This window comes from Littorina saxatilis, linkage group LG8 (assembly GCF_037325665.1).
Source record: "Littorina saxatilis isolate snail1 linkage group LG8, US_GU_Lsax_2.0, whole genome shotgun sequence".
NCBI classification, from domain to species: domain Eukaryota; kingdom Metazoa; phylum Mollusca; class Gastropoda; order Littorinimorpha; family Littorinidae; genus Littorina; species Littorina saxatilis.
Genome location: NC_090252.1, coordinates 40,384,910 through 40,409,251, shown reverse-complemented (window position 1 = coordinate 40,409,251; position 24,342 = coordinate 40,384,910). Strand labels below are relative to the sequence as shown.

The following is a 24,342-nucleotide window of genomic DNA, read 5'->3' as shown; positions in this document are numbered from 1 at the left end:
GTGTTTCACTGTCACTGTTTTCTCTGACCTCAACAAGTAATTTCGCCGCAAGTCTCATAGAACTCATCACACTGTGTCTGTCCTTGGAAACTGATCCACCCATGAGTTTTGTACTAGAAGTAGAATGGTTGGGTCATTGCAACACAGTACCCCCACTGCGTCATCCCTGAAATGATTTAATATTGCTTCTTGAAATTCTGAAGTCACTGTTGTGCCCGATGGAATCTTCTGAAAATCAATGGTGTCTGCTTGCAAATTTGATGTTCTTTTGCATGATTTTTTCTTGTGCTTCTTGATGCCCTTCTTACTGAAAAACCCATGACACCCTCCACACATCACACGTTTTTCAACTCCCTGGTTGCGCTCACATATGAACTTGCCTTCTTTTGGCAGCGTCCGATTTGCGTCCAAAATTCCGTCTTTGCGAATAGCTGCAAAAGCACTATCCCGTTCTTGTCCACAGGGAAGTTTTAATGCAGCTTGAACTGCTTCTTCATCAGAATGTTTACGTAGTAAATGTCTTCTCAGATGGCTGTCAAAATCTCCACAGTAAACACAAGGCCTTTTAGGCTTTTTAGATTTCCCTGAAGAAGTTGACTTTGAAGTAGAAGTTGCTCCTTTCTCACCGGCTGTTGAAGTAGAAGTTGCTCCTTTTTCACCGGCTGTTGAAGTAGAAGTTGGTCCTTTTTCACCGACTGTTAAAGTAGAAGTTGCTCCTTTCTCACCAACTGTTGAAGTAGAAGTTGCTCCTTTCTCACCAACTGTTGAAGTAGAAGTTGCTTCGTTTTCACTGACTGTTGAAGTAGAAGTTGGTCCTTTTTCACCGACTGTTAAAGTAGAAGTTGGTCCTTTTTCACCGACTATACTTTGTGTCACCTGAGTTTGAAGATCCAGGAGTGGGCTGTCTGAAAGATCTGTTACGTGGGTGAGATCCAGGCGAGGGTTGACTGCAGGATCTATTGCTTGGGTGAGAACCTTCATGGTTGAAAACGACGTTAAACACCAAATAAAAAAAGAAACGGTGAGAACCAAGTGAGGGTTGACTGCAGGATCTATTACTTAGGTGAGAACCAGGCAAGGGGTGTCTGCAGGATCTATTGCTTGAGTGGGAACCAGGCGAGAGTTGTCTGCAGGATCTATTGCTTGAATGGGAACCAGGCGAGAGTTGTCTGCAGGATCTATTGCTTGAGTGGGAACCAGGCGAGAGTTGTTTGCAGGATCTATTGCTTGAGTGAGAACCAGGCGAGGGCTGTCAGCAGGATCTATTGTTTGAGTGAGAACCAGACGAGTTGTCTGCAGGATCTATTGCTTGGGTCACATTTTTATGTTGATGGTTCATCAGCTAAATATCACTTAAATGTAATGGAATTTGGCAGGAAGATAGTAAATTGGCTGAATTTTAAGAAAATCTAATTATTTTTGGACATAACACAATCTAAAGGTCTGGATATTTGGGTATAATTTTTGTATATTAGAATTGTCTTAATCTAAATATGTGTAGTGATTAACTTGTGGGGTCCTCATTTGGGCTATTATGGTCCGCTGTACCCAAAAAGCAACAGCAAATAAATAAATAAATAAATTTGGGTATAATTGTATTTATTGTTATCGCGGTTAATTTTGAAGGGTTACATGGTTCTCAACACACTCGGTCTCGACCAATCATTGTAAGTCTCATATGATTTGCATAGCTTTAATTTAATGTTTGTTCTAAGGGATGAACCTCAGGCTAATGTATCCCGTCGCGATATAACCTTGAATGGTTGAAAACGACGTTAAACACCAAATAAAGAAAGAAAGGCTAATGTATGCCTATATGGTCAGCTGGACCCAAAAAACAACTAACTAACTAACTAACTAATCTCATGTATTTGGGCCTTTGGAACTGATTTTTCAGCTTCGCCAATTCCGTGTAAAATAGTCGATAAAATATGTGACTTCAAAATATTACAAACAAATAATTATGCTTTTTTCTGAAAGATCAGAGGTTCATCCTTTAGCAAACAGTGTAAAAAAGAAATGCCCAAAGTTTCTTTAAGAGTAATACCTAATATACTGGACTCGCAACGAAATATACAAATGACAATGAACAACGTTTCGACCTAAAGGTCTTCAACAGGTTAAAACAATGAAAACAACAATACAAATATGAAAACGACTTATCAGAGAAGATGGCGATGATGTCCTCCAAGTGCAAAAGAAGGGGAAAGGGAGATAAATCAAAAAGAAAAATGAGCAATGAAAAATGAAACCAAAAAGAAACAAATCAGAATATTAACGCTTGAAGGGTCTGAAGTTGAGAGAGAGAGAGAGAGAGAGAGAGAGAGAGAGAGAGAGAGAGAGAGAGAGAGAGAGAGAGAGAGAGAGTGTCAACAATACCTACACTAAACAAATAATAATACAAATAGCAAAAAGTAAAAAATGTAAATAAAAAGGGGATGAGTTCGCAAATGTTCCGACTTTGAACTTTCACACACACACACTCACACACACACATACATGCATGCATGCACACACACACACACACATTTACACAGGTATGCACACACACACACACACACGCGCGCGCATATATAGAAGTCATGATGAAGGGAATCATGGCATGATGTTGATTCGCGATATAACCTTCGTGGTTGAAAACGACGTTAAACACCAAATAAAGAAAGAAAGAATGATGTTGATGCCATCGGGACGAAGTGTGCCAAGCCTGCTGATGAGGTTCGACTCCCGGCATTTGCGTTCAGAGTCATCACCAGTGCCTTGCCATAGGCAGAGCGCCTGGACATCAGCGGCAGAGTGACCGTCCGTACAAAAATGTGATGCCACGGGACGATTAGTGCGGTGGTGCGCTATGTCTGCCAGATGTTCTCCGAGCCGAGTCTCGAATGTGCGGTATGTCTCGCCAATGTACAGCATGGCACAAGCCCCACACCTCAGTGTTCTGGCAGGTGAAGGACCGACGCACTGTGAAGGATCCTTTCGGACCCTGCACGTGTGTTGCTGCACTGAGGAAGGGGCAGGCCTTGCAATTGGGTTTGGCACAGGAGACGGTACCCGAGATGGATGGACCCGGACGAAGAGATGAATGAACCAGCATGTCACGCAAATTGCGGTCTCTTTTGTATGCAAAGACAGGACCTTTCTTGAAGGTGTTGGTAAACTTCGCGCTCTTGGCCAGGATGTGCCAGTTGGATTGTATGATCCTGCAGATAAGGACGGTGTGGGGGTGGAAGGTGATACAGACAGTGGGTCTGTCATTCAAGGGCGAACTCACGGGTCTTTTTGCTGGCCTTGGCGAAAGCATCGTCAATGACGGATTGGGGGTACCCCCTTCCCAGAAAGAAAGAGGCCATCTCGATGCAACGAGTGTGGAAGTCTCCATCGTTGGAGCAGAGTCTTCGTAGCCTCAAAAATTCAGAGAAAGGGACTCCACGCTTGGTAGCCGGTGGGTGAGAGGAGTCAAAATGCACGTATGCATGTGTTTAAAAAAGTTTCTTTGCTATATCTCAAAAGGTTCTTGAGATATCTTTTGAAAACTGCTGACAAATGTGAATTTCGACTAACTTTTTGACCCTCAAAATTCAGGAAAACAATAGCATGGTTGATCTCTCCTTCAGCTCCCGTCTCGATGCCCACCTGTATTATAGGGTAGATCCTCCCTCTCAGCTTGCATCTCATTCATGGTCAGTCTCTGGCGCATGCAGGTGATTCTGGCCTCATGAGATGATGCCAAGGCCTGGCGCTGCGCGTGCTTAATAAGTTCTGTGTCAATGTCCGCGAAACACTTAGTGGCAAACGCTCCAGCTTCAAGTCCAAGCTCACGCATCGCAATGGCATAAGTCTTTGCTCCATCATTGAAGACCCCTGTAGCCAGCCCCACACCTTGATTCACAGTTATTAGTCTATGATTTTTGTGTTTCGGGCAATAACTGTTAAAGGACTCATTTGCATTCTGAGTATATCCCTCAACACACTTAGCAAGCAGCTCTGGACTTGCCAGGTCGGGGTCCTGATTTGGCCTATATGGTCCGCTGGACCCAAAAAGCAACAACAACTAACTAACTTGCCAGGTCAATGAACACAGGTTTAATTTTCTCCATAACTGGTACTGGGAGACTGTTCTTGTGGTGGAACACTTTGTTCTCTGCCTGTGCCTTTCTGAATGGGCAGTTCTCGGTGCACATCTCATGCATCGGCCTCTCGTCTGTCGACATTTTATGAAAGAAAATCGCCCACACATTTTGCTTCATCTTTGGGAGATTGTGTTTGTTAGCCCTGATTGCTACACCATACATGGATTAGATTCTGTCAATCTGGTTGTATGTAAGCCTGCCCTTCCCAAACATTGTTTTCCCATCATCCAAGTTTACACTCTTCATGCTTGCCTTTAGCTTCCTCAACCTTGTACCCATTCTTTTCTGGACATGCATGGCCCACACATTCAAGTTTCTGAATAACAATATCTTCACCATAGGGCTTAGCATCTTTCACAGCTTTGAATGTATTGCTGCCCCATCACCTATGAATCTGGTGTATCTGACACTATGGTTTTCTACTGACGAAGAAAACCCGTCGCGATATAACCTTCGTGGTTGAAAACGACGTTTAACGCCAAATAAATAAAGAAAGAAAGACGAAGAAAATAATTATGTCCCGTATAATACTAGCCTCCATGCTTCCTGAAGAGCCGTGGTGATTCAGCGTGCACTTGTGTCCATGCTGTGCTGCCCACCTCCTGTATCTCATGGGGAGGCTGTTCTCCCACACCTTGTATGACTTACAGATCTTGCTTCTGACCCCACAGCCAATCACCTTCCCAGTCTTGCAGCCTATGGTCGAAGCAGCACCGATGTTGGAGGAGTGGCCGCGTGTCATCCATGTGCCGGCTGAAAACTTGCCTGTAGTGCTGTATCAACATAGCCTGTGATGCTGTATCAACATAGCTTTTAGTGCTGTATCAACATAGCTTTTAGTGCTGTATCAACATAGCCTGTAGTGCTGTATCACCATAGCCAATTTTGTTTAGTAAAATTGGTTTAATTTAAATAATTATGTGTAATGTTAAACTTGTGGGGTCCTGATTTGGCCTATAAATTGGTCCGCTGGACCCAAAAAGCAACAACTAACTAACTAACTCTGGAGTTTAAAGTTCGGCTTCTCCTCAGCGTGTTCGTCTAGAAGGGACCTGATATCGTCCAAGTGATGGATGATGGCATCTGCTCCCTCAAATGTGTTGTTGAACCGGTTTGATCTGAAGCTGGAGATCTTACTGCTCAATTCCTGAAGCTGACAAAACCCCAGCCAATAGTCTCTGCAGCCGTTCTTTTCGTCGCCACGTGGCCCCAGCACATCACACGTTGTCCTGAGAGCACGGAGGGCACTTGGTTCAGTCGCAGAGGCCTTGAAATGAGCAAATGCAGGCAGCGCGCCTCAGGTTGCCCCTGATGTCCTCCGACTCTTCAAGTGTTGCAAAAGCTTTCTCAGCAGCATTGCTCACGCCAAGAAGAAAATGGGCGTTGCAGTACAAAAATTCAAGCCCGCTTTCTTTGCCAATGATTCTTGTATCACTCAGGTCCTGATTAACCCCCGCGGGTTAGGGGGAAGAATTTACCCGATGCTCCCCAGCATGTCGTAAGAGGCGACTAACGGATTCTGTTTCTCTTTTTACCCTTGTTAAGTGTTTCTTGTATAGAATACCCAGCAAACAATTTTACGTTGTATTCACGTTATATTCACGTTATATTCACGTTGTGTTTACGTTGCGTTTCAACATTTTTTTTACATAGATTTGTATGGACGAAATCACGCTGGAATAACGTTGGAAAACAAAGTTGCATTTTACGTGACACCAACGTGAATGCAACGTGAATTATTGGTGGAGGTGGATTGTTCGTAAAAACATTACGTGAATTCTACGTTGTGACAACGTGAAGTTGTGGTTGTGGTTTGGTTGAAATTGCGTTGCATTTTTACATAATGTCCACGTGAATGGAACGTAAATTTTAGGTAAAAATTTAGGTCAAGAATTACGTGAATTCTACGTTGACACAGCGGGAAAGTTGAGTTTTGGTGCATTTTTCGTGATAAAATTGACGTGAATTACACGTCGACACAACGTGAATTTTTGGTTGTGGTTGTGGTTTGGTTTGATTTCGACGTGAATGCAACGTTGAGAGTGAATGTAGGTTTTGGTAAATGTATCCACGCACACACACCAACTTTCACACTCAGTCACAGATCATGAGGACTATTACATGTAACACCATAAACTCAAGATACGATCAACAATTTTATTTCATAACAAAAACATGCATATTATGTTGCGGAGAAATTAAAAATGTACGCAGCTTAGCAGGGCAACAGCACAGCATATTCAATCGATTTCATTCTTTGTCCTGGTGGTCCTCTTCTCCCAGGCAGTCCTCTATGCGCCTCTTTGATGCTGGTCGCTAAACAAAGCAAAGACAGCACATTGATATTAGTGACACCAGAGCCTCCATAATGTCTGAAATAAACATCTTTTCAACTTTTTTTTTTTTTTTTTTTTTTTTTCTTTTTTTTTCTTTTTTTTTTCTTTTTTTTTGACCTCAGTTGCATGCAGGCTGCTTCAACCCTTCCTTGTTTTCTTCTCTCTTTTTTCTTTCCTTTTTTTTTTTTTTTTTTTTTTTTCCTTTTTTTTTTCTTTTTTTTTCTGTCTTTTTTTCTTGTAAATAGGCGGTGAGCATCCTTCTTCATTGGTCTTTTTTCTTCTTTTTTTAACTCCAACATAGAGGTATATTACACTCACGAGACATGGACATTTTCTCTTTACAATGGAAATATTCCTTATATTTACAAATCAAATTTTCTACTTAATATTTGAAACTCGAAAATTACGAACACTGATCCCTGACAAGTTGTCTTTCTAAAAATACTAATACACATTTTCCCAATTAATATTACGTGATTTACAAAATTTCTCATCTTTTTACAACAACTTGTGTCTTGATAGCCAAATATTATATCCTGCATCTTAAAATTAACCCTCAATCCAGCCTTTTCCTCTATCCAGTTTTCTATCTTCGTCCAAAACAACTTTACCGGTATGCACTCATAAAAGAAATGTTCAACAAAATCAACTTCCGTCCAACAAATACAACATCTGTTATTCTCCCTGACTTGCATTTTACATAATAAAATATTTGTTGGATATATGTTATGTAAGATTTTCCATTGCAATTCTCTTAACCTCACTTCTTTGGAAACATGGGCAAGTGTCCAAATTTCCTTATCTACTTGTACACCAAACTTCCTCAACCAAAAATTATATACACAAGGTTTTTCTACAGCAGTATCTACACTTTTCTTTTCTATCATTTTTCGTATTTGGCTTATTTTTATCATATACAGGCTACCATCAAACAATTGCTTATCCATCTGGACAATAATATGTTTATTTTCAATCCAATTAATCCATACTTTGGGTAATGCGTTTATTAATGCCCAATAATCCAATAAAATATTTGCATTATTCTTTCCAATTTGTATATATACCTCTGCTGCTGACTTCAATCTCTTTTCTTCCACTATAAACAAATCACTTACTCGTTCAATCCCAGCATTTTTCCAATACAAATAAAACAACATTTTCCCTTTATACCGAATCAAATCATTACTCCACAAAATCTGTTTATAAAAATTGTTTACATCAATCTTATCATGTTCCATCCTACGCTTGTAACTCAAATGTGTCCACACTACCCTCTGCCAAAATGGGCTTCCAATCATTGTCAAATTCAATTCCTTACTCGGTTTAACATTCAAATCAAAACAACTATACCCTGAAACAACATGTCCCAGAAACCATAGTGGTATAAACGTCCAATTTGCTCCCTTCTCTTCATACAAACGTCCGACCCATTGTAAATAAAAAGACTCTTGCATCCTGTGCACATTTAGCATTTTCAACCCACCTTCACTTATTTCTTTCTCCATTACTTTTCTTTTCACTTTTTCAAATGCTTTTTTATTCGAACACTTTCTCTGCCAAATAAACTTATAAAACAATCTATTTAACTCTGTCAAAACCCGCTCTGGCAATCCAATCGTCTGCATCACAAATACTAGCTGTGAAATAAAAAAACATTTGATTATTACAATTTTACCGTGAATCCTTAAATCTCGTCGACTCCATATCTTAATCAACTTCTTAATCTTCTGAACTCTTAATACCCAATTCTGTTCAACAGTTATTGCTCTATCATTATTTACGAAATATATACCTAAAATCTTAATCTTCTCTGTGCACTCAAAGGGCAACTTTTGCTGACCACAATGCTGTCCAATTTTCATTATTTTGGTTTTATTAACATTCAGGGTCAGTCCTGAAAACTTTGCAAACTGTATTATTATATCTTTAACTTTAAAGACATCACCACTGTTCTGTAAAAATATTGTATCGTCTGCTAACTGTTTAATTTTTAGGGCACTCTCCTCGCCCATCTTTGAGGGTAATTCAACACCCGTTATATCACTTTTCCTAATTTTAATGGCAAGTATTTCCACATCTTTTCAACTTAGTAGGCAGTGGAAAGTTACTAAAAAGTGACCTAAGTTGAAAAGATGTGTATTTCTACTCCACATGATGGGCAACACATTTAATGATTTTGGAAACCCGGGAAGCTGCCACATCCAGTTCACCAACTAGCTGTGCAGCACAAAGCTGAACTCCATCAGTGTGTTTTCCATCTTCCTTAGTTTTGTACATACCGGCACGGTGGCCTAGTGGTAAGGCGTCCGCTCCGTGATCGGGAGGTTGTGGGTTCGAACCCCGGCCGGGTCATACCTAAGACTTTAAAATTGGCAATCTTGTGGCTGCTCCGCCTGGCGTCTGGCATTATGGGGTTAGTGCTAGGACCGGTTGGTCCGGTGTCAGAATAATGTGAATGGGTGAGACATGAAGCCTGTGCTGCGACTTCTGTCTTGTGTGTGGCGCACGTTATATGTCAAAGCAGCACCGCCCTGATATGGCCCTTCGTGGTCGGCTGGGCGTTAAGCAAACAAACAAACAAACAAACAAGTTTTGTACATCGGTCGTTGCTGTTCTTGTTGCTGTTCTTGCAAGCGTTGCACAAGTTCTTCATTAGCCTCTGTTGCCTCTTTGTCCAAGAGCTTAACGTGTTTGATGGTCTGGTTTACTGAATGAAGCTCCTGTTTTGCGCCCTGGTATTTCTTCTGCAAGACTGTGACGTTTGATTGCAACTGTCTAGTTTTGGTAAGCTGCTCACAATGGTTGCTTGTGCGCACATTCTCCTGCTCAGCTCTTCTTTTCTTCTCAGCAGCTAGTGCATGCCTCGCTCTGGCTACATTTGCTGAATTCTTTCTCAGTTCTGAACACGCAGCTTTTACAGTTGTCAGTTGATTGTTTGCATTCCCACACTCTTCACCAGTTTTACTCGGTTGCTTGCTAAGTTCATCAATTTCAACAGTAAGAACAGTTATCTGATCATTTCTTGCAGCAATTGTCTCTTTCAGGCCCTGAACACACTTATCTAACTCATGTTCATCTGCTTAAAAGAAAAGAGGCACCATGGTGCTACGCATGTGATACTGGTTTTACTGTGAATCATTTTATCACCGAGTGTGCTGATCTGTATGATCAACGAGAAAAGTTTTGGCACCTCGAGTTTGAAAAGTATTTTTACAGAGGTCAGCTCTACAGCTCTTTTTGGGTTCTTAAAGGAGTCTGGTCTTTATTTTAAGATTTGAATTTTAAAACTACCTAATTTATTTGACATATAGGGTCTTGCTCCCCCCCGCGGGTTAGGGGAAAGAATTTACCCGATGCTCCCCAGCATGTCGTAAGAGGCGACTAACAGATTCTGTTTCTCCTTTTACTCTTGTTAAGTGTTTCTTGTGTAGAATATAGTCAATGTTTGTAAAGATTTTAGTCAAGCAGTATGTAAGAAATGTTCTGTCCTTTGTACTGGAAACTTGCATTGGCCCAGTAAGGTAGATATATTGTACTACGTTGCAAGCCCCTGGAGCAAATTTTTGATTAGTGCTTTTGTGAACAAGAAACAATTGACAAGTGGCTCTATCCCATCTCCCTCCTTTCCTCATCGCGATATAACCTTGAACGGTTGAAAACGACGTTAAACACCAAATAAAGAAAGAAAGTGTTTCAAGATGGTTAGTCTCTTATTCCTTTTTATTTGCAGAAATCTCTCCGCAACAGTGTTGGCATAGTTTAAATGAGGGTAATTAGTCTTCTTGCTGGCTGTGCTTCTCTTTTGTGAACAAGAAACAATTGACAAGTGGCTCTTTCCCATCTCACTTTTTTGTTGCCTTCGGGTGACGTTACGGATTTTATGTATTAGAAGTGTTTTAATCTAAAAGTGTGCAATGATTAACTTGTGGGGTCCTGATTTGGCCTATTATGGTCCGCTGGACCCGAAAAGCAACAGCTAACTAACTAACTTTCCCATCTCCCCTCTTTCCCCGTCGCGATATAACCTTGAACGGTTGAAAACGACGTTAAACACCAAATAAAGAAAGAAAGAAAGAAAGTGTTTCAACATGGTTAGTCTCTTATTCCTTTTTATTTGCAGAAATCTCTCCGCAACAGTGTTGGCATACTTTAAATGAGGGTTGTCTTCTTGCTGGCTGTGCTTCTCTTGCATCTTGTTCACTAAGCTTGTTGCTGCTGTCTTGAAGTCAGATGTGGGTGACGGGGGAGCAGTTCTTTTGCCAAGTACCCGTTTCTTCTTGTTTCCCACTGCACTGCCACTGGTCCCAGGCTGTTCACCATCAAACCCATCACTTCCGCTTTGTTTTCTTTAACGGCACGGTTGGCCTAGTGGTAAGGCGTCCGCCCCGTGATCGGGAGGTCGTGGGTTCGAACCCCGGCCGGGTCATACCTAAGACTTTAAAATTGGCAATCTAGTGGCTGCTCCGCCTGGCGGCTGGCATTATGGGGTTAGTGCTAGGACTGGTTGGTCCGGTGTCAGAATAATGTGACTGGGTGAGACATGAAGCCTGTGCTGCGACTTCTGTCTTGTGTGTGGCGCACGTTAAATGTCAAAGCAGCACCGCCCCTGGAGCAAATTTTTTGATTAGTGCTTTTGTGAACAAGAAACAATTGACAAGTGACTCTATCCCATCTCCCCCCTTTTCCCGTCGCGATATAACCTTCGTGGTTGAAAACGACGTTTTACACCAAATAAAGAAAGATATAACCTTCGTGGTTGAAAACGACGTTAAACACCAAATTAAGAAAGAAAGAAATATATCCGAATGATAATCTTCTGATTTGTGTTGTTACATACTCATGCAGATCGAAGTTTAGACGCCCGCAGTCCTGCTTGTACGCATAGTATGCGGTCTCCAGGCAGTAGACGTCCAGGCAAACGGTACGAAAGCCAGGATGTGCTGTGATGCAGCCTACCTGGTCATCCAGGCCTTCTAACTTCTGTTTGATTTGTCTGACGTCGTGGCAACACACACACTCAACAGAAGTTGGCATCTGACAGCAACGTCCGCACTGACACCTGAAACAGTAGATCACTCTGTAATCATAACAGCATGCCCCATTCACATAGGAGACACAGACAAATAATATACTTCAACTGTAATCACATTCATAAACGGCACAAATATGTGCAAGAAACTAAACACACAGTATTGTTTAAAATCATCCAAATTAAATCATAAAATTCTGAGAAATTTAAGCAATGCAGAGCCTCTTCTTAGCTCTTATGCATATTACATCCAGCATGATTTTAGAGATGTAAATGATTTTTCTTGTTTCAGGTCCTGGATGACATTCAATCTCGCTCGGCTCGCTGTCAGCTTGATTGGGTGTGCGTGGCTCAGATTCTGCCGCTCGTTTTTTGCGTGCATGTGTTGAACTGGCAGCTTTACCTGACGTTCCTACCGACACGGTTGGCCTTGTGGTAAGGCGTCCGCCCCGTGATCGGGAGGTCGTGGGTTCGAACCCCGGCCGGGTCATACCTAAGACTTTAAAATTGGTAATCTAGTGGCTGCTCCGCCTGGCGTCTGGCATTATGGGGTTAGTGCTAGGACTGGTTGGTCCGGTGTCAGAATAATGTGACTCCAGGGTGAGACATGAAGCATGTGCTGCAACGTCTGTCTTGTGTGTGGCGCACGTTATATGTCAAAGCAGCACCGCCCTGATATGACCCTTCGTGGTCGGCTGGGCATTAAGCAAACAAACAAACAAACAAACAAACATAATTATGAGAAAGAAAAATCCTAAACATGACTACCGGTACTTTATGACGACAGACAATGGCAGAGTAACGATTGACCATGACAGTGTGGAAAAAGATCTGGGTGTTACTTTCGTTACAGATTTGAATTTTGATAAGCATATCATTAACATTATTTCTAAAGCAAACAAAATGCTTGGAATCATTCGCAGATCTTTTACATATTTGGAAGTGAAACCCTAACTCGCCTGTACAAATCACAAGACGGTGACGAGTGCAGCTGAGAAGAAGAACAAGTCTGAAGCGTTTTCTTTTTAACAGTTCTCATTTTACCAAGCAGTTCTCACTGCCTTAATAGCCTCGCGCTTTGGCAGTATGAATATTTTAATCTACTACTTAATTACTACTACTACTACTGTACTACTACTGTACTACTACTACTGTACTACTACTACTGTACTACTAATGTACTACTACTACTGTACTACTACTACTATACTACTACTACTGTACTACTACTACTACTATACTACTCCGTCGCGATATAACCTTGCATGGTTGAAAACGACGTTAAACACCAAATAAAGAAAGAAAGACTATACTACTACTACTACGTAAACCATATGCTTTGGGTGCGGTTGGCCAAAAAGACATCAGCAGACAGGTCACTGGACAGAAGTACTTTCAGTTGCCATTTGAATCATCTTCAACTCTACGCCACTGAAAAGATTGGCCTTGTGTTGAAGATGCCATTTGAATCCGCTGTGGCAAAGAACTTCGAGATGCCATTTTTACTGAGACAATGAATTGCGCACGCGCGACATAAGACATCATAAAAAGGAAATTCCCTACCCAGCATTTCACGGGGCTAAAATAAAATCTGAGAAAAATTTTGAGGGCTATGACGCCTAATGGGTAAATGAGGCTGTGAAGGGAGGTAATCTGAGACATATGACGTTTACAGAGGATAAAGAAACGGTCTCAGACTTTTGTTATGTCATGGACTGTTGATACTATGTGTGGCAGATTTGATTGAGACCGGGGGCTGCCAGGGGAACCGGCACGGTTGGCCTAGTGGTAAGGCGTCCGCCCCGTGATCGGGAGGTCGTGGGTTCGAACCCCGGCCGAGTCATACCTAAGACTTTAAAATTGGCAATCTAGTGGCTGCTCCGCCTGGCGTCTGGCATTATGGGGTTAGTGCTAGGACTGGTTGGTCCGGTGTCAGAATAATGTGACTGGGTGAGACATGAAGCCTGTGCTGCGACTTCTGTCTTGTGTGTGGCGCACGTTAAATGTCAAAGCAGCACTGCCCTGATATGGCCCTCGTGGTCGGCTGGGCGTTAAGCAAACAAACAAACAAACAAACTGCCAGGGGATTGTGCAGGATGTTCCTTATTTACTCGTGATGTTGTTTGTCTGACCTCGCGTTGTGTTTTGTTTGAGTGTAAGAATGTTTCCCGTTTCCCTCTCTTATCCCCGATGCAGTAGTAACTAGTATTCAGCTCTCATACGGCCAACGGCCTCTCTCTTGCGAACGAATGTAGCCCACACCGTGGTTGTACAGTTTAAAACATCATTTTTATTCTACAAGTGCATGGAATCAAAACATCGTCACTCTCTCACGCAGACTCGTTTTCTTTCTTCCCTCGTCACTTCATAACTATTTCTGTCGTGTCTCAGTACTGTCGCTGACTGTCGTTTAAACAAGGGGGTGATTATCAGGTTCCCGATTGACAAGGAACTTATTCAGACTTAAAGTCTTTATAACAGAACTCCCGCTTGACAAGGAGCTATTCAGTGCATGAAATACTATCACTATCAGATTCCCGATTGGCAAGGAATTTATACAAACGTTATAACAGAACTCCCGATTGACAAGGAGCTATTTAGTGCATGAGATACTATCAGATTCCCGATTGGCAAGGAATTTATACAAACGTTATAACAGAACTCCCGATTGACAAGGAGCTATTTAGTGTATACTGCAAGGTTCCTAGTTCACAAAGAATGATTAACAACAGATCTAAGCAATAAATCCTTACGGTTAGAAATGAAGGCCGGCTTCCGATTAACGAAGAAGTCTTCTAAGGTTTACTTTTCCCGGTTAACAAGGAATTTGGTTATAATTAAATGACTCCCGATTAACAAAGAGTTTTAGGGTTAAATGACTCCCGATTAACAAAGAGTGCCGCACCCTCGAAATCCAAAACATTATATAGACCTCAAATCTTTGGACTATTTCGCATAATCATGCGCTACAGTGAACTCTGACCCTGAATCACTAACTTCCGGCAAATAATCCGGTTCTTTCTCGATTTATACTACTCTATTTTCCGTTAACCGTCGTTAAACAACCAAGTCCGTAAGTGACTTTTATCCTAAAGAAACTTGTCATTTTATCAAACAACTCCCGTACATTGATACTAACAAATTAGCAGCTGGTCGTCTGCGATAAAGTCACGTCTGCTTGACGCGTCAGTGCTGAGCTGTTCTAAAAGCTAGCATCGTGCGTCGTAAATTACGTCACATAAAAGATGGCGTCAATTGCATGCGTACCAATGAAGTCACTCAAACACGCGCACGCATATTGAACATTATTACGTGGGCTGCAAGGCTATTCCCTCACACTATGCTTTCACTTTCACTCTCGATGCAGTGAACCTAATTAGGATCTTTTTATATTTAGTCAAGTTTTGACTAAATATTTTAACATCGAGGGGGAATCGAAACGAGGGTCGTGGTGTATGTGCGTGTGTGTGTGTGTCTGTGTGTGTGTGTGTGTGTGTAGAGCGATTCAGACTAAACTACTGGACCGATCTTTATGAAATTTGACATGAGAGTTCCTGGGTATGAAATCCCCGAACGTTTTTTTCCTTTTTTTGATAAATGTCTTTGATGACGTCATATCCGGCATTTCGTGAAAGTTGAGGCGGCACTGTCACGCCCTCATTTTTCAACCAAATTGGTTGAAATTTTGCTCAAGTACTCTTCGACGAAGCCCGGGGTTCGGTATTGCATTTCAGCTTGGTGGCTTAAAAATTAATTAATCACTTTGGTCATTAAAAATCGGAAAATTGTAAAAAAAAATAAAAATGTATAAAACGATCCAAATTTACGTTTATCTTATTCTCCATCATTTGCTGATTCCAAAAACATATAAATATGTTATATTCGGATTAAAAACAAGCTCTGAAAATTAAATATATAAAAATTATTATCAAATTTTTTTTTTCGAAATCAATTTAAAAACACTTTCATATTATTCCTTGTCGGTTCCTGATTCCAAAAATATATAGATATGATATGTTTGGATTAAAAACACGCTCAGAAAGTTAAAACGAAGAGAGGTACAGAAAAGCGTGCTATCCTTCTCAGCGCAACGAATACCCCGCTCTTCTTGTCAATTCCACGTGCACTGCCTTTGCCACGGGCGGTGGAGTGACGATGCTACGAGTATACGGTCTTGCTGCGTTGCGTTGCGTTCAGTTTCATTCTGTGAGTTCGACAGCTACTTGACTAAATATTGTATTTTCGCCTTACGCGACTTGTTCTTGTTTCTTCTCTATTTCTGCCTCCCCAAAGTCCTTTTACTTTCCTTTTCTCACCCATAAAATTCTTCACTTATTACCCTTGTTAAGTGGTTCTTGTATAGAATATAGTCAATGTTTGTAAAGATTTTAGTCAAGCAGTATGTAAGAAATGTTTAGTCCTTTGTACTGGAAACTTGCATTCTCCCAGTAAGGTCATATATTGTACTACGTTGCAAGCCCCTGGAGCAAATTTTTGATTAGTGCTTTTGTGAACAAGAAACACTTAACAAGTGGCTCTATCCCATCTCCCCCCTTTCCCTCGTCGCGATATAACCTTCGTGGTTGAAAACAACGTTAAACACCAAATAAAGAAAGAAAGTGACCCATACAGGCCCATCTTGTGCAAGTGAGACATGGATGTGTTCATGTCTGAATGCGTAAGAACAAGGCAAGGAATGTCTAGAGAGGTATGTGGGAGGTGTTTCTATAACCTGCCCTGTTATATAGTGCTATATGTTTTATGTAAAATCAATGTCTTGTTTGTATTATTGTTATGTACCACCCCTGAATTTCTCTATGAGATAATAAAGTATTCTTATTCTTATTCTTCTTATTCTTCATCTAAATCAATGTTCTCTGTCCCTGCAGAATCGATTTCAGAGAGGGTGCCAGTTTCATTCCAATGGAGATGCAGCATTGTTGCTGTTGCAAGACCAATACTTGGGAGAGTTCTGGTACTTTGCAGATCTGTTGACCGGATGTGTTGGTGGCATCCTTGCCACCGGGCCTCAAAATGAAAATCTTGTGCGCCAGCATATTTAAAACTGCACAGTGTAGACAGTGTGTCGTTTGCAGTAAAGCGCTGCTCTCTTCCATCATTTCGGATTCTGATTCTGAATCCTGTGAGCAGCTGCTCGTTCCGGAGAAGTTGAGAGTGGTGGGTTTGCAGCTGATGTAGGCGGCTTGCTCTGTCTTGCACCAGATCTGCCTCTCGTTGCCGGTCTCGGTTCCTTTACCTGTCTACTTCCAAACTCTGTAAGACAGCTGCATCCTGCTCTGCCCTTATTCGTCGAGTCTCGACCAGGGTTTCCCGCTCCTGCACATGCAGCACTTGTTGCTGGGGTAGTATTTCAGGGTCTTGGGTCGGCAACACAACGGGCGACCGGCCCCGCCCGAACTCGACCCCCAAAGCGGAAGGACTCCCTCCACTCAAGGAACACAGCCCCCGGCCTCCGCCGATGAGCACCCCACCCCCCCGCACCACATCCCCGGGCGTATCACTCTCGGCACCGTTTAACCAGGCTGCTGCCCGAAAGCAGAGAAGCTCTGAAATTCCATGCATTCAGCACATTCTGGGCAGGGCTGGTTAAATGCAGTCAACGTCAATGCTGCTCTGCTATCATTATTACCATGTCTGCACACTCCTTAATATAACCAGTACCTCAGCAATTGCAGCCACACGGGGTATTGAATTTTCAGGTCTCATAATACGGCGCAGTGGATTCATATCATCCCGTCGCGATATAACCTTGAATGGTTGAAAACAACGTTAAACACCAAATAAAGAAAGAATTCATATCATCGAGCCAAATGAGCCAACTTGACTGGTTGGTTGGTAAGCTGGTCTTTCACTTTGGTGATGTGCTTTACAGTTGTCACATGCAATGTCAGTGCCTTCTTTCTATATGACCTGTACCTTATAACATCTATATATACCCTAATATTTTCTCAACGGATGTAAACCCCTTCTCGCAGTCTGGGTTTAACAGGGTTGGACTCGTCCGTCACAAACTCGTAATAGAAACAGTTGTGGTATTTGTGACGTTTATTTTCTTCTTCTAAAACTAGGTGGACATTTACTTTCACGTTACTAGACTAAACAAAGAATGACAACATTCAAATACAATCAATTACACGGCTAGAGGCGACTAACGGATTCTGTTTCTCCTTTCACCCTTGTTAAGTGTTTCTTGTATAGAATATAGTCAATGTTTGTAAAGAAATGTTAAGTCCTTTGTACTGGAAACTTGCATTCACCCAGTAAGGTCATAATATTGTACTACGTTGCAAGCCCCTGGAGCAAATTTTTGATTAGTGCTTTTGTGAACAAGAAACAATTGACAAGTGGCTCTATCCCATCTCCCCCCTTTCCCCGTCGCGATATAACCTTGAACGGTTGAAAACGACGTTAAACACCAAATAAAGAAAGAAAGAAAGAAAGTGTTTCAAGATGGTTAGAATATTCCTTTTTATTTGCAGAAATCTCTCCGCAACAGTGATGGCATAGTTTAAATGAGGGTTGTCTTCTTGCTGGCTGTGCTTCTCTTGCATCTTGTTCATTAAGCTTGTTGCTGCTGTCTTGAAGTCAGATGTGGGTGACGGGGGAGCAGTTCTTTTGCCAAGTACCCGTTTCTTCTTGTTTCCCACTGCACTGCCACTGGTCCCAGGCTGTTCACCATCAAACCCATCACTTCCGCTTTGTTTTCTTTAACGGCACGGTTGGCCTTGTGGTAAGGCGTCCGCCCCGTGATCGGGAGGTCGTGGGTTCGAACCCCGGCCGGGTCATACCTAAGACTTTAAAATTGGCAATCTAGTGGTTGCTCCGCCTGGCGTCTGGCATTATGGGGTTAGTGCTAGGACTGGTTGGTCCGGTGTCAGAATAATGTGACTGGGTGAGACATGAAGCCTGTGCTGCGACTTCTGTCTTGTGTGTGGCGCACGTTATATGTCAAAGCAGCACCGCCCTGATATGGCCCTTCGTGGTCGGCTGGGCGTTAAGCAAACAAAAAAACAAAACCTTAAAAACCTTTGTTTTCTTTTCTCAACTGTTTGCATCAGTAGGTCGATGTCTGTTGGGCTGAGTGGTATGTCACAACCTGAGGAAGATAACAGAAAATTGATTAATTTACTGCCATGTATTTTGGGGGAGAGGTTCAGGTGTATTAATATAGAGGAGACTCCACCCTGGATTTGAACCTGATGCCTCCTGATCGCAGGTCTGAGACGCTGACGCCCTTTTTATTTACAAGTCAACATCAGTTAACATGTACATAAAAATGTGTCCTCATGTTTTGCAGACTCCAGACACAGGATCAGTGGAGGGGGGTGCCAGCATGTCGTAAGAGGCGACTAACGGATTCTGTTTCTCCTTTTACTGCCTTCGGTTGACGTTACGGATTTTATGTATTAGAACTGTTTTAATCTAAAAATGTGTAATGATTAACTTGTGGGGTCATGATTTGGCCTATTATGGTCCGCTGGACCCAAAAAGCAATAGCTAACTAACTAACTTCTCCTTTTACCCTGTTAAATGTTTCTTGTATAGAATATAGTCAATTTTTGTAAAGATTTTAGTCAAGCAGTATGTAAGAAATGTTAAGTCCTTTGTATTATTTATTTATTTATTAGTGAGTATTTCTATGCACATACCCTCCGCTCATGGCGTTTACAATATGGAAACTTGCATTCTCCCAGTAAGGTAATACATTGTACTACGTTGCAAGCCCCTGGAGCAAATTTTTTGATTAGTGCTTTTGTGAACAAGAAACAATTGACAAGTGACTCTATCCCATCTCCCCCCTTTTCCCGTCGCGATACGTTTTACACCAAATAAAGAAAAATATAACCTTTGTAGTTGAAAACGACGTTAAACACCAAATTAAGAAAGAAAGAAATATATCCGAATGATAATCTTCTGATTTGTGTTGTTACATACTCATGCAGATCGAAGTTTAGACGCCCGTAGTCCTGCTTGTACGCATAGTATGCGGTCTCCAGGCAGTAGACGTCCAGGCAAATGGTACGAAAGCCAGGATGTGCTGTGATGCAGCCTACCTGGTCATCCAGGCCTTCTAACTTCTGTTTGATTTGTCGGACGTCGTGGCAACACACACACTCAACAGAAGTTGGCATATGACAGCAATGTCCGCACTGACACCTGAAACAGTAGATCACTCTGTAATCATAACAGCATGCCCCGTTCACATAGGAGACACACACAAAAAACGGGCGATTCTTATGTATGCACAAAACTTACCATGATTTACAGAAACAACATGAACAGTACCATTAGTCACGGTTTCACAATACATGCAGTATTAGTATCCTTCGAGTGAATCTAACAGGGTCGCTTTTTAACACTGACCACACATCGTGACTGACCTGGCCACTGTGAAACAGAAACAATGTCCTGTCTCCTCCATGTGTTTGAAAATACTCCCGCACTGTCTTTTGAACAGTGTCCCATGTTGCGAAACAAAACAAACCAAACATCAATCAAAAGAAGGGAACTGCTGTGTGTGCATTTTTGGATATTTCTGAGAAAGCTTCTTTTGTTAAAACGACTAGCGGTATCACTCCATCACACGATAAACGATCACATTCACAGAATTCGATTTCAGCCCTTTTGTTGGAGCCTGGGGAACATAGCCAACTACACAATTGTCGCCTCATCACGGGTATCGCGCGCACACACACACACACACACACACACACACACACACACACACATAGCTGTATATCTCAGTAAATGGGGCGTGTGTCAAAACCCATACAATTGGGGCGGCACTTTAATTGCCTATTACAGACTGAGAAAAGGGTCAATCATATTGAAATTAAAATTTAAATGACTTATCAGACCCATTCACCATTGTCCAGTATTATTTGGATGATAATTCGCCAAATTTATATAAATGAGGTGATTTACCCCCAAAAATGGGGTGATACCATATATGGGCATATTTGCAAATAAGGCATCGCCCCACTTTTTAGGCCCTGCCCACAAACGAACGATGAATCACATAAACTGGGGCTATTCAGTATTATGTCACACAATCACCAAGAAATGAAATACTTTTTTGGCAATTAAACCTCTCCTGAGTTTAAATCTCACTAAGACATTTATGCAACATTTCGCTGAGCTCATTGTTTTCCTTTCTCCATGTTTTTGTACTGGTTTGAATTCACACTTGTTAGGATTGTGAATGATGAGCCTGCTTTAGACGTGCGCTATATATATACAGTAGAACTCCCCCTTAGCGACCCCCTTTTTTACGACCACCCCCTTTTTACGACCGATTTTTCTACCACGGATGCATTCTACTATATAATGAACCCCCAGTGAACGACTCACCCTAAAACGCGACTTACGACCGAGCTTTTGGAGATGAATTACGACTTTCGCGCATTTGTAGTCGAGCAGACGAAAACAATACATGGCGGCTCTAATTGCTCCTCGAACTAGCGCGAGACGAAAACCCCACTAAATCTCGTGCACGATAGAATCCGCGGCGACTTCCTTAGGAGTCGGGAAGACGCAAATCCTGTGTATCGTCAAGGATAATGATTCAAAACGCGACTTACGACCGAACTTTTTGGGATGATTTACAACTTTTGCGCATATTTCGAGCAGTTGAAAACACAACATGGCGGCTATCGCTCCTCCAACTATCGCGAGAAGAAATAAAAACGAAATCTCGCGCGCACAAGATCCTGATACATCCGGTTTTTTTCTGCACACTATCTTGTCACGACGACTGTCTTGTTGACAAACAAAGATTCGCGAAAGAAAAAGAAAAGCGCCGACTCTTGAGAAGAGAGCTAATAAAGTAATCGCTAATCGAGCGAAGTGGCAATCCGCCGCGACTTCCTTGGGAGTCGGGAATACGAAAATCCTGTGTGTCGTCAAGGATAATGACTCAGTGTTATCTAGATGGTGAGAAGTCAGAAGGATAGCGAAGCGAAAGTACGCAAAGAGAGGAGCCTGTACAAAGACCTTAACGATCGTGGTCAAGTTTAACGATGTAAGGCAACGAATCATTCATATGAGCGGAAAGATGATTCTGGAGAAAAGTCGTTATGTTTTCTATCGAGTTAGGACATTCGGATTTTACTGGTTGTGCCACAATGTCAAATGTGCTTCACTCAGCGGGGAGCGAGCATTACGCCATGAGTAAATTTTCTTTGAAATTTGAGTTCAAGTTGTTCTGCTGTAAATTGTTTGGGTGTGTGTGTGTGTGTGTTTTGATATGACAGTAAACTGCAACTGTGTGTTTGTGTGTAAACATGACAGTAGATACACTGCAACCAAATTCATGACCGACCTGCCAAAAACTCAAACCCCCCTTTTAAGACCCCACCCCCCCACCCCCTTTTTACGACCTAATTTTCAAGGTTTTTCCAAAGTCGTTAACAGGGGGTTCTAGTGTATGTGAATTAGTTTTGTGGGAATAATGTTGAAAGGGTTTGCGCGCCGATTCTTTGTTGTTTAGCTTTTGATGATCATGACATTAAAAATAAATATAAACCCAAACATTTGTGAAACAATAAATGCTAAAAGTGTACTTGAACTTTTTTAGGATCCATTCCAGTTACTTCCATATTGATGTTTTTTATCGAGAGAGAGAGAGAGAGATTTCGTTAGTCTGAAGTTTTATTAATTGAAAACAAATTATTGTTTATTTTCTTTGATATAAGGTAAAGACAGCCATACATTATGATGCGAATATTGTTTTTAAAAAGATCAATATATGATGACATATGATTATTTTCATGCTACACATGTTGACACGCCGCCCTGATATGGCCCTTCGTGGTTGGCTAGGCGTTAAACAAACAAACAAACAAATGTTGACACGTATATTGTTTTCACTATTTGTTGTCCTTTTGTATAATGTAAAAGTTTTTTCTGAACCGCATGTAAATGAGAGAGTATGTGTGCAAACAGAAACTACAGTTACCATGTTTGTTATCTTGTGTTTTATTAATTGAATATCAAAAAAAAAAGAGAGAGAGAGAGGTTGCCAGCCGACCAAAGCAACATAAACAAGGTATACAGAGGACAATGCGTGATGTATTGTGTAAACAATTCCATCTCACACTGCATAAATAAATAAATCCCTGTGCCTTGAGTCCGAGTCTGGAGATACGCGCGCGATATAATACTTCATATAACATGTTCCATCACCAGGATTCCATTCATCGTCACTGGATTCTGGCACATGTTCATCACTAGGATTCCATTCATCGTCACTGGAGTCGGACACTTGTTCATCATCAGGTTTCCCCTCATTTTTAGTTGAGTATGGCACAGGCTTATCAACACGATTCCGCTCATAGTCACTAGAGTCTGGCACAGGTTCATCATCAGGCTTTCGCAAATTGTCACTGGAGTCGGGCACTTGTTCATCATCAGTTTCTCGCTCATAGTCACTGGAGCCTGGCACTGGTTCATCATCAGACGTCCGCTCATCGTCACAAGAGATCGGCATTTGTTTATCGAAGTCATCATGTCTGCAACAATAGACAAAACATGTTTGTATCTCACTTGCGCTCTATAATTGTTTGGTAAACCAGTTGAGGCCATGGAATTCGCTGTATGAATAGGGCGGGGATGTAGCTAAGTCGGTAGCGCGCTGGATTTGTATCCAGTTGGCCGCTGTCAGCGTGAGTTCGTCCCCACGTTCGGCGAGAGATTTATTTCTCAGAGTCAACTTTGTGTGCAGACTCTCCTCGGTGTCCGAACACCTCCGTGTGTACACGCAAGCACAAGATCAAGTGCGCACGAAAAAAAGATCCTGTAATCCATGTCAGAGTTCGGTGGGTTATAGAAACACGAAAATACCCAGCATGCTTCCTCCGAAAACGGCGTATGGCTGCCTAAATGGCGGGGTAAAAAACGGTCATACACGTAAAATCAATCGTGCAAAAAACACGAGTGTACGTGGGAGTTTCAGCCCACGAACGCAGAAGAAGAAGAAGCTGTATAAATGACCATCTTGACATGTGACGTGTGTAGTTATGTCAGTGCATTTGCTCAATACCCTCTATCCTTTTCACTCTCACATTTTCAACAAAAACATAACTCACAGCATGAGTTTAAGTAATACTTCACTTGTTAATGTCTGTACTCTGCTCAGCTTCAAGTCATTGTAATAAAAGTAGATCAATACTTAGTCACCCAACTTTCCCTAGCCGTGGAAAAAAAACATGTCAGATGTGTCGTCATAGTACTTTGATGTGTCTTTGCAAGGATAACAAAGTGCTTGTGCTTTCGGAAATCGCTCCTTTCAAAAGCAGACCCAAATCTCGATATTTTCCGTTATATAATTCTCCTTATGCATACATCTGTGTGACGCCGTTTACTCAAGTACCTCGAACCAAAACTCATTGCTTTGAGCCATCTACGGACTACACTTTAAACAGTGGACCCCCTCTTTTACGACTAACCCCCCAAAATCAGAACCTTTCTCTTATCCCTTTTGCGAGTGGAAGCCCCACATGTGGCCTGTTTGTATCGCAATGCAAAGTAAATAAAAAAATTTTTTAATGTGTTCCTGTTAAATGAATTTACTTATCTAATAACGTATTCAATTGGTCACACGGACAAAAAAAGTTCCGCACTCCCCTTCTTTGCAAGATTTGGCACAAACGCTCTAAAACCAATGTTAGGTTAATTCATTATTCATGATTCAATGTTATGTCTGAGAGGTCATTTTTTCCTGTCGTCCTGATATGGCTCTGCGTAGTCGGCTGGACGTTAAGCAACAAATAAACAAACAAGCAAACAATTTTTTCCTGATATCAGACCAGCAAGATACTTTCGG

At 41.8% G+C, this 24,342-nt stretch overlaps 1 protein-coding gene and 2 long non-coding RNA genes across 3 annotated transcripts in view; 2 read left to right on the top strand and 1 right to left on the bottom strand.

The window, feature by feature from the left end:
* The window catches only part of LOC138973549 (uncharacterized), a 41,102-nt gene extending 28,556 nt beyond the window's left edge, over positions 1 to 12,546 (top strand). Inside the window, exon 4 of the long non-coding RNA XR_011458061.1 lies at positions 11,791 to 12,546. This is a non-coding gene — a long non-coding RNA (uncharacterized lncRNA). The remainder of the gene's footprint in view (positions 1 to 11,790) is intronic.
* Positions 1 to 24,342, top strand: part of LOC138973551 (uncharacterized) — a 495,333-nt gene that overhangs the window by 452,540 nt on the left and 18,451 nt on the right. The window lies entirely within an intron of this gene.
* LOC138973546 (uncharacterized) lies at positions 5,565 to 23,130 on the bottom strand. The gene is made up of 4 exons (XM_070346265.1): positions 22,616 to 23,130; positions 19,455 to 19,676; positions 11,307 to 11,528; positions 5,565 to 6,449 (listed from the first exon to the last, which is right to left on the bottom strand). Exons 1-4 carry the CDS (start codon positions 23,005 to 23,007, stop codon positions 6,425 to 6,427), a joined length of 861 nt encoding a protein of 286 aa, XP_070202366.1. The 5' UTR covers positions 23,008 to 23,130; the 3' UTR covers positions 5,565 to 6,424.

What these genes read in the sequence shown, in the direction of transcription:
- LOC138973546 (XM_070346265.1), bottom strand. Translation starts at nt 23,007, where the DNA reads ATGCCGATCTCTTGTGACGATGAGCGGACGTCTGATGATGAACCAGTG. An exon ending in CTAAACTTCGATCTGCATGA is followed by an intron (nt 11,529 to 19,454) that starts GTATGTAACAAC and finishes CTACTGTTTCAG; the next exon opens with GTGTCAGTGCGGACGTTGCT. An exon ending in CTAAACTTCGATCTGCATGA is followed by an intron (nt 6,450 to 11,306) that starts GTATGTAACAAC and finishes TGCTTTGTTTAG; the next exon opens with CGACCAGCATCAAAGAGGCG.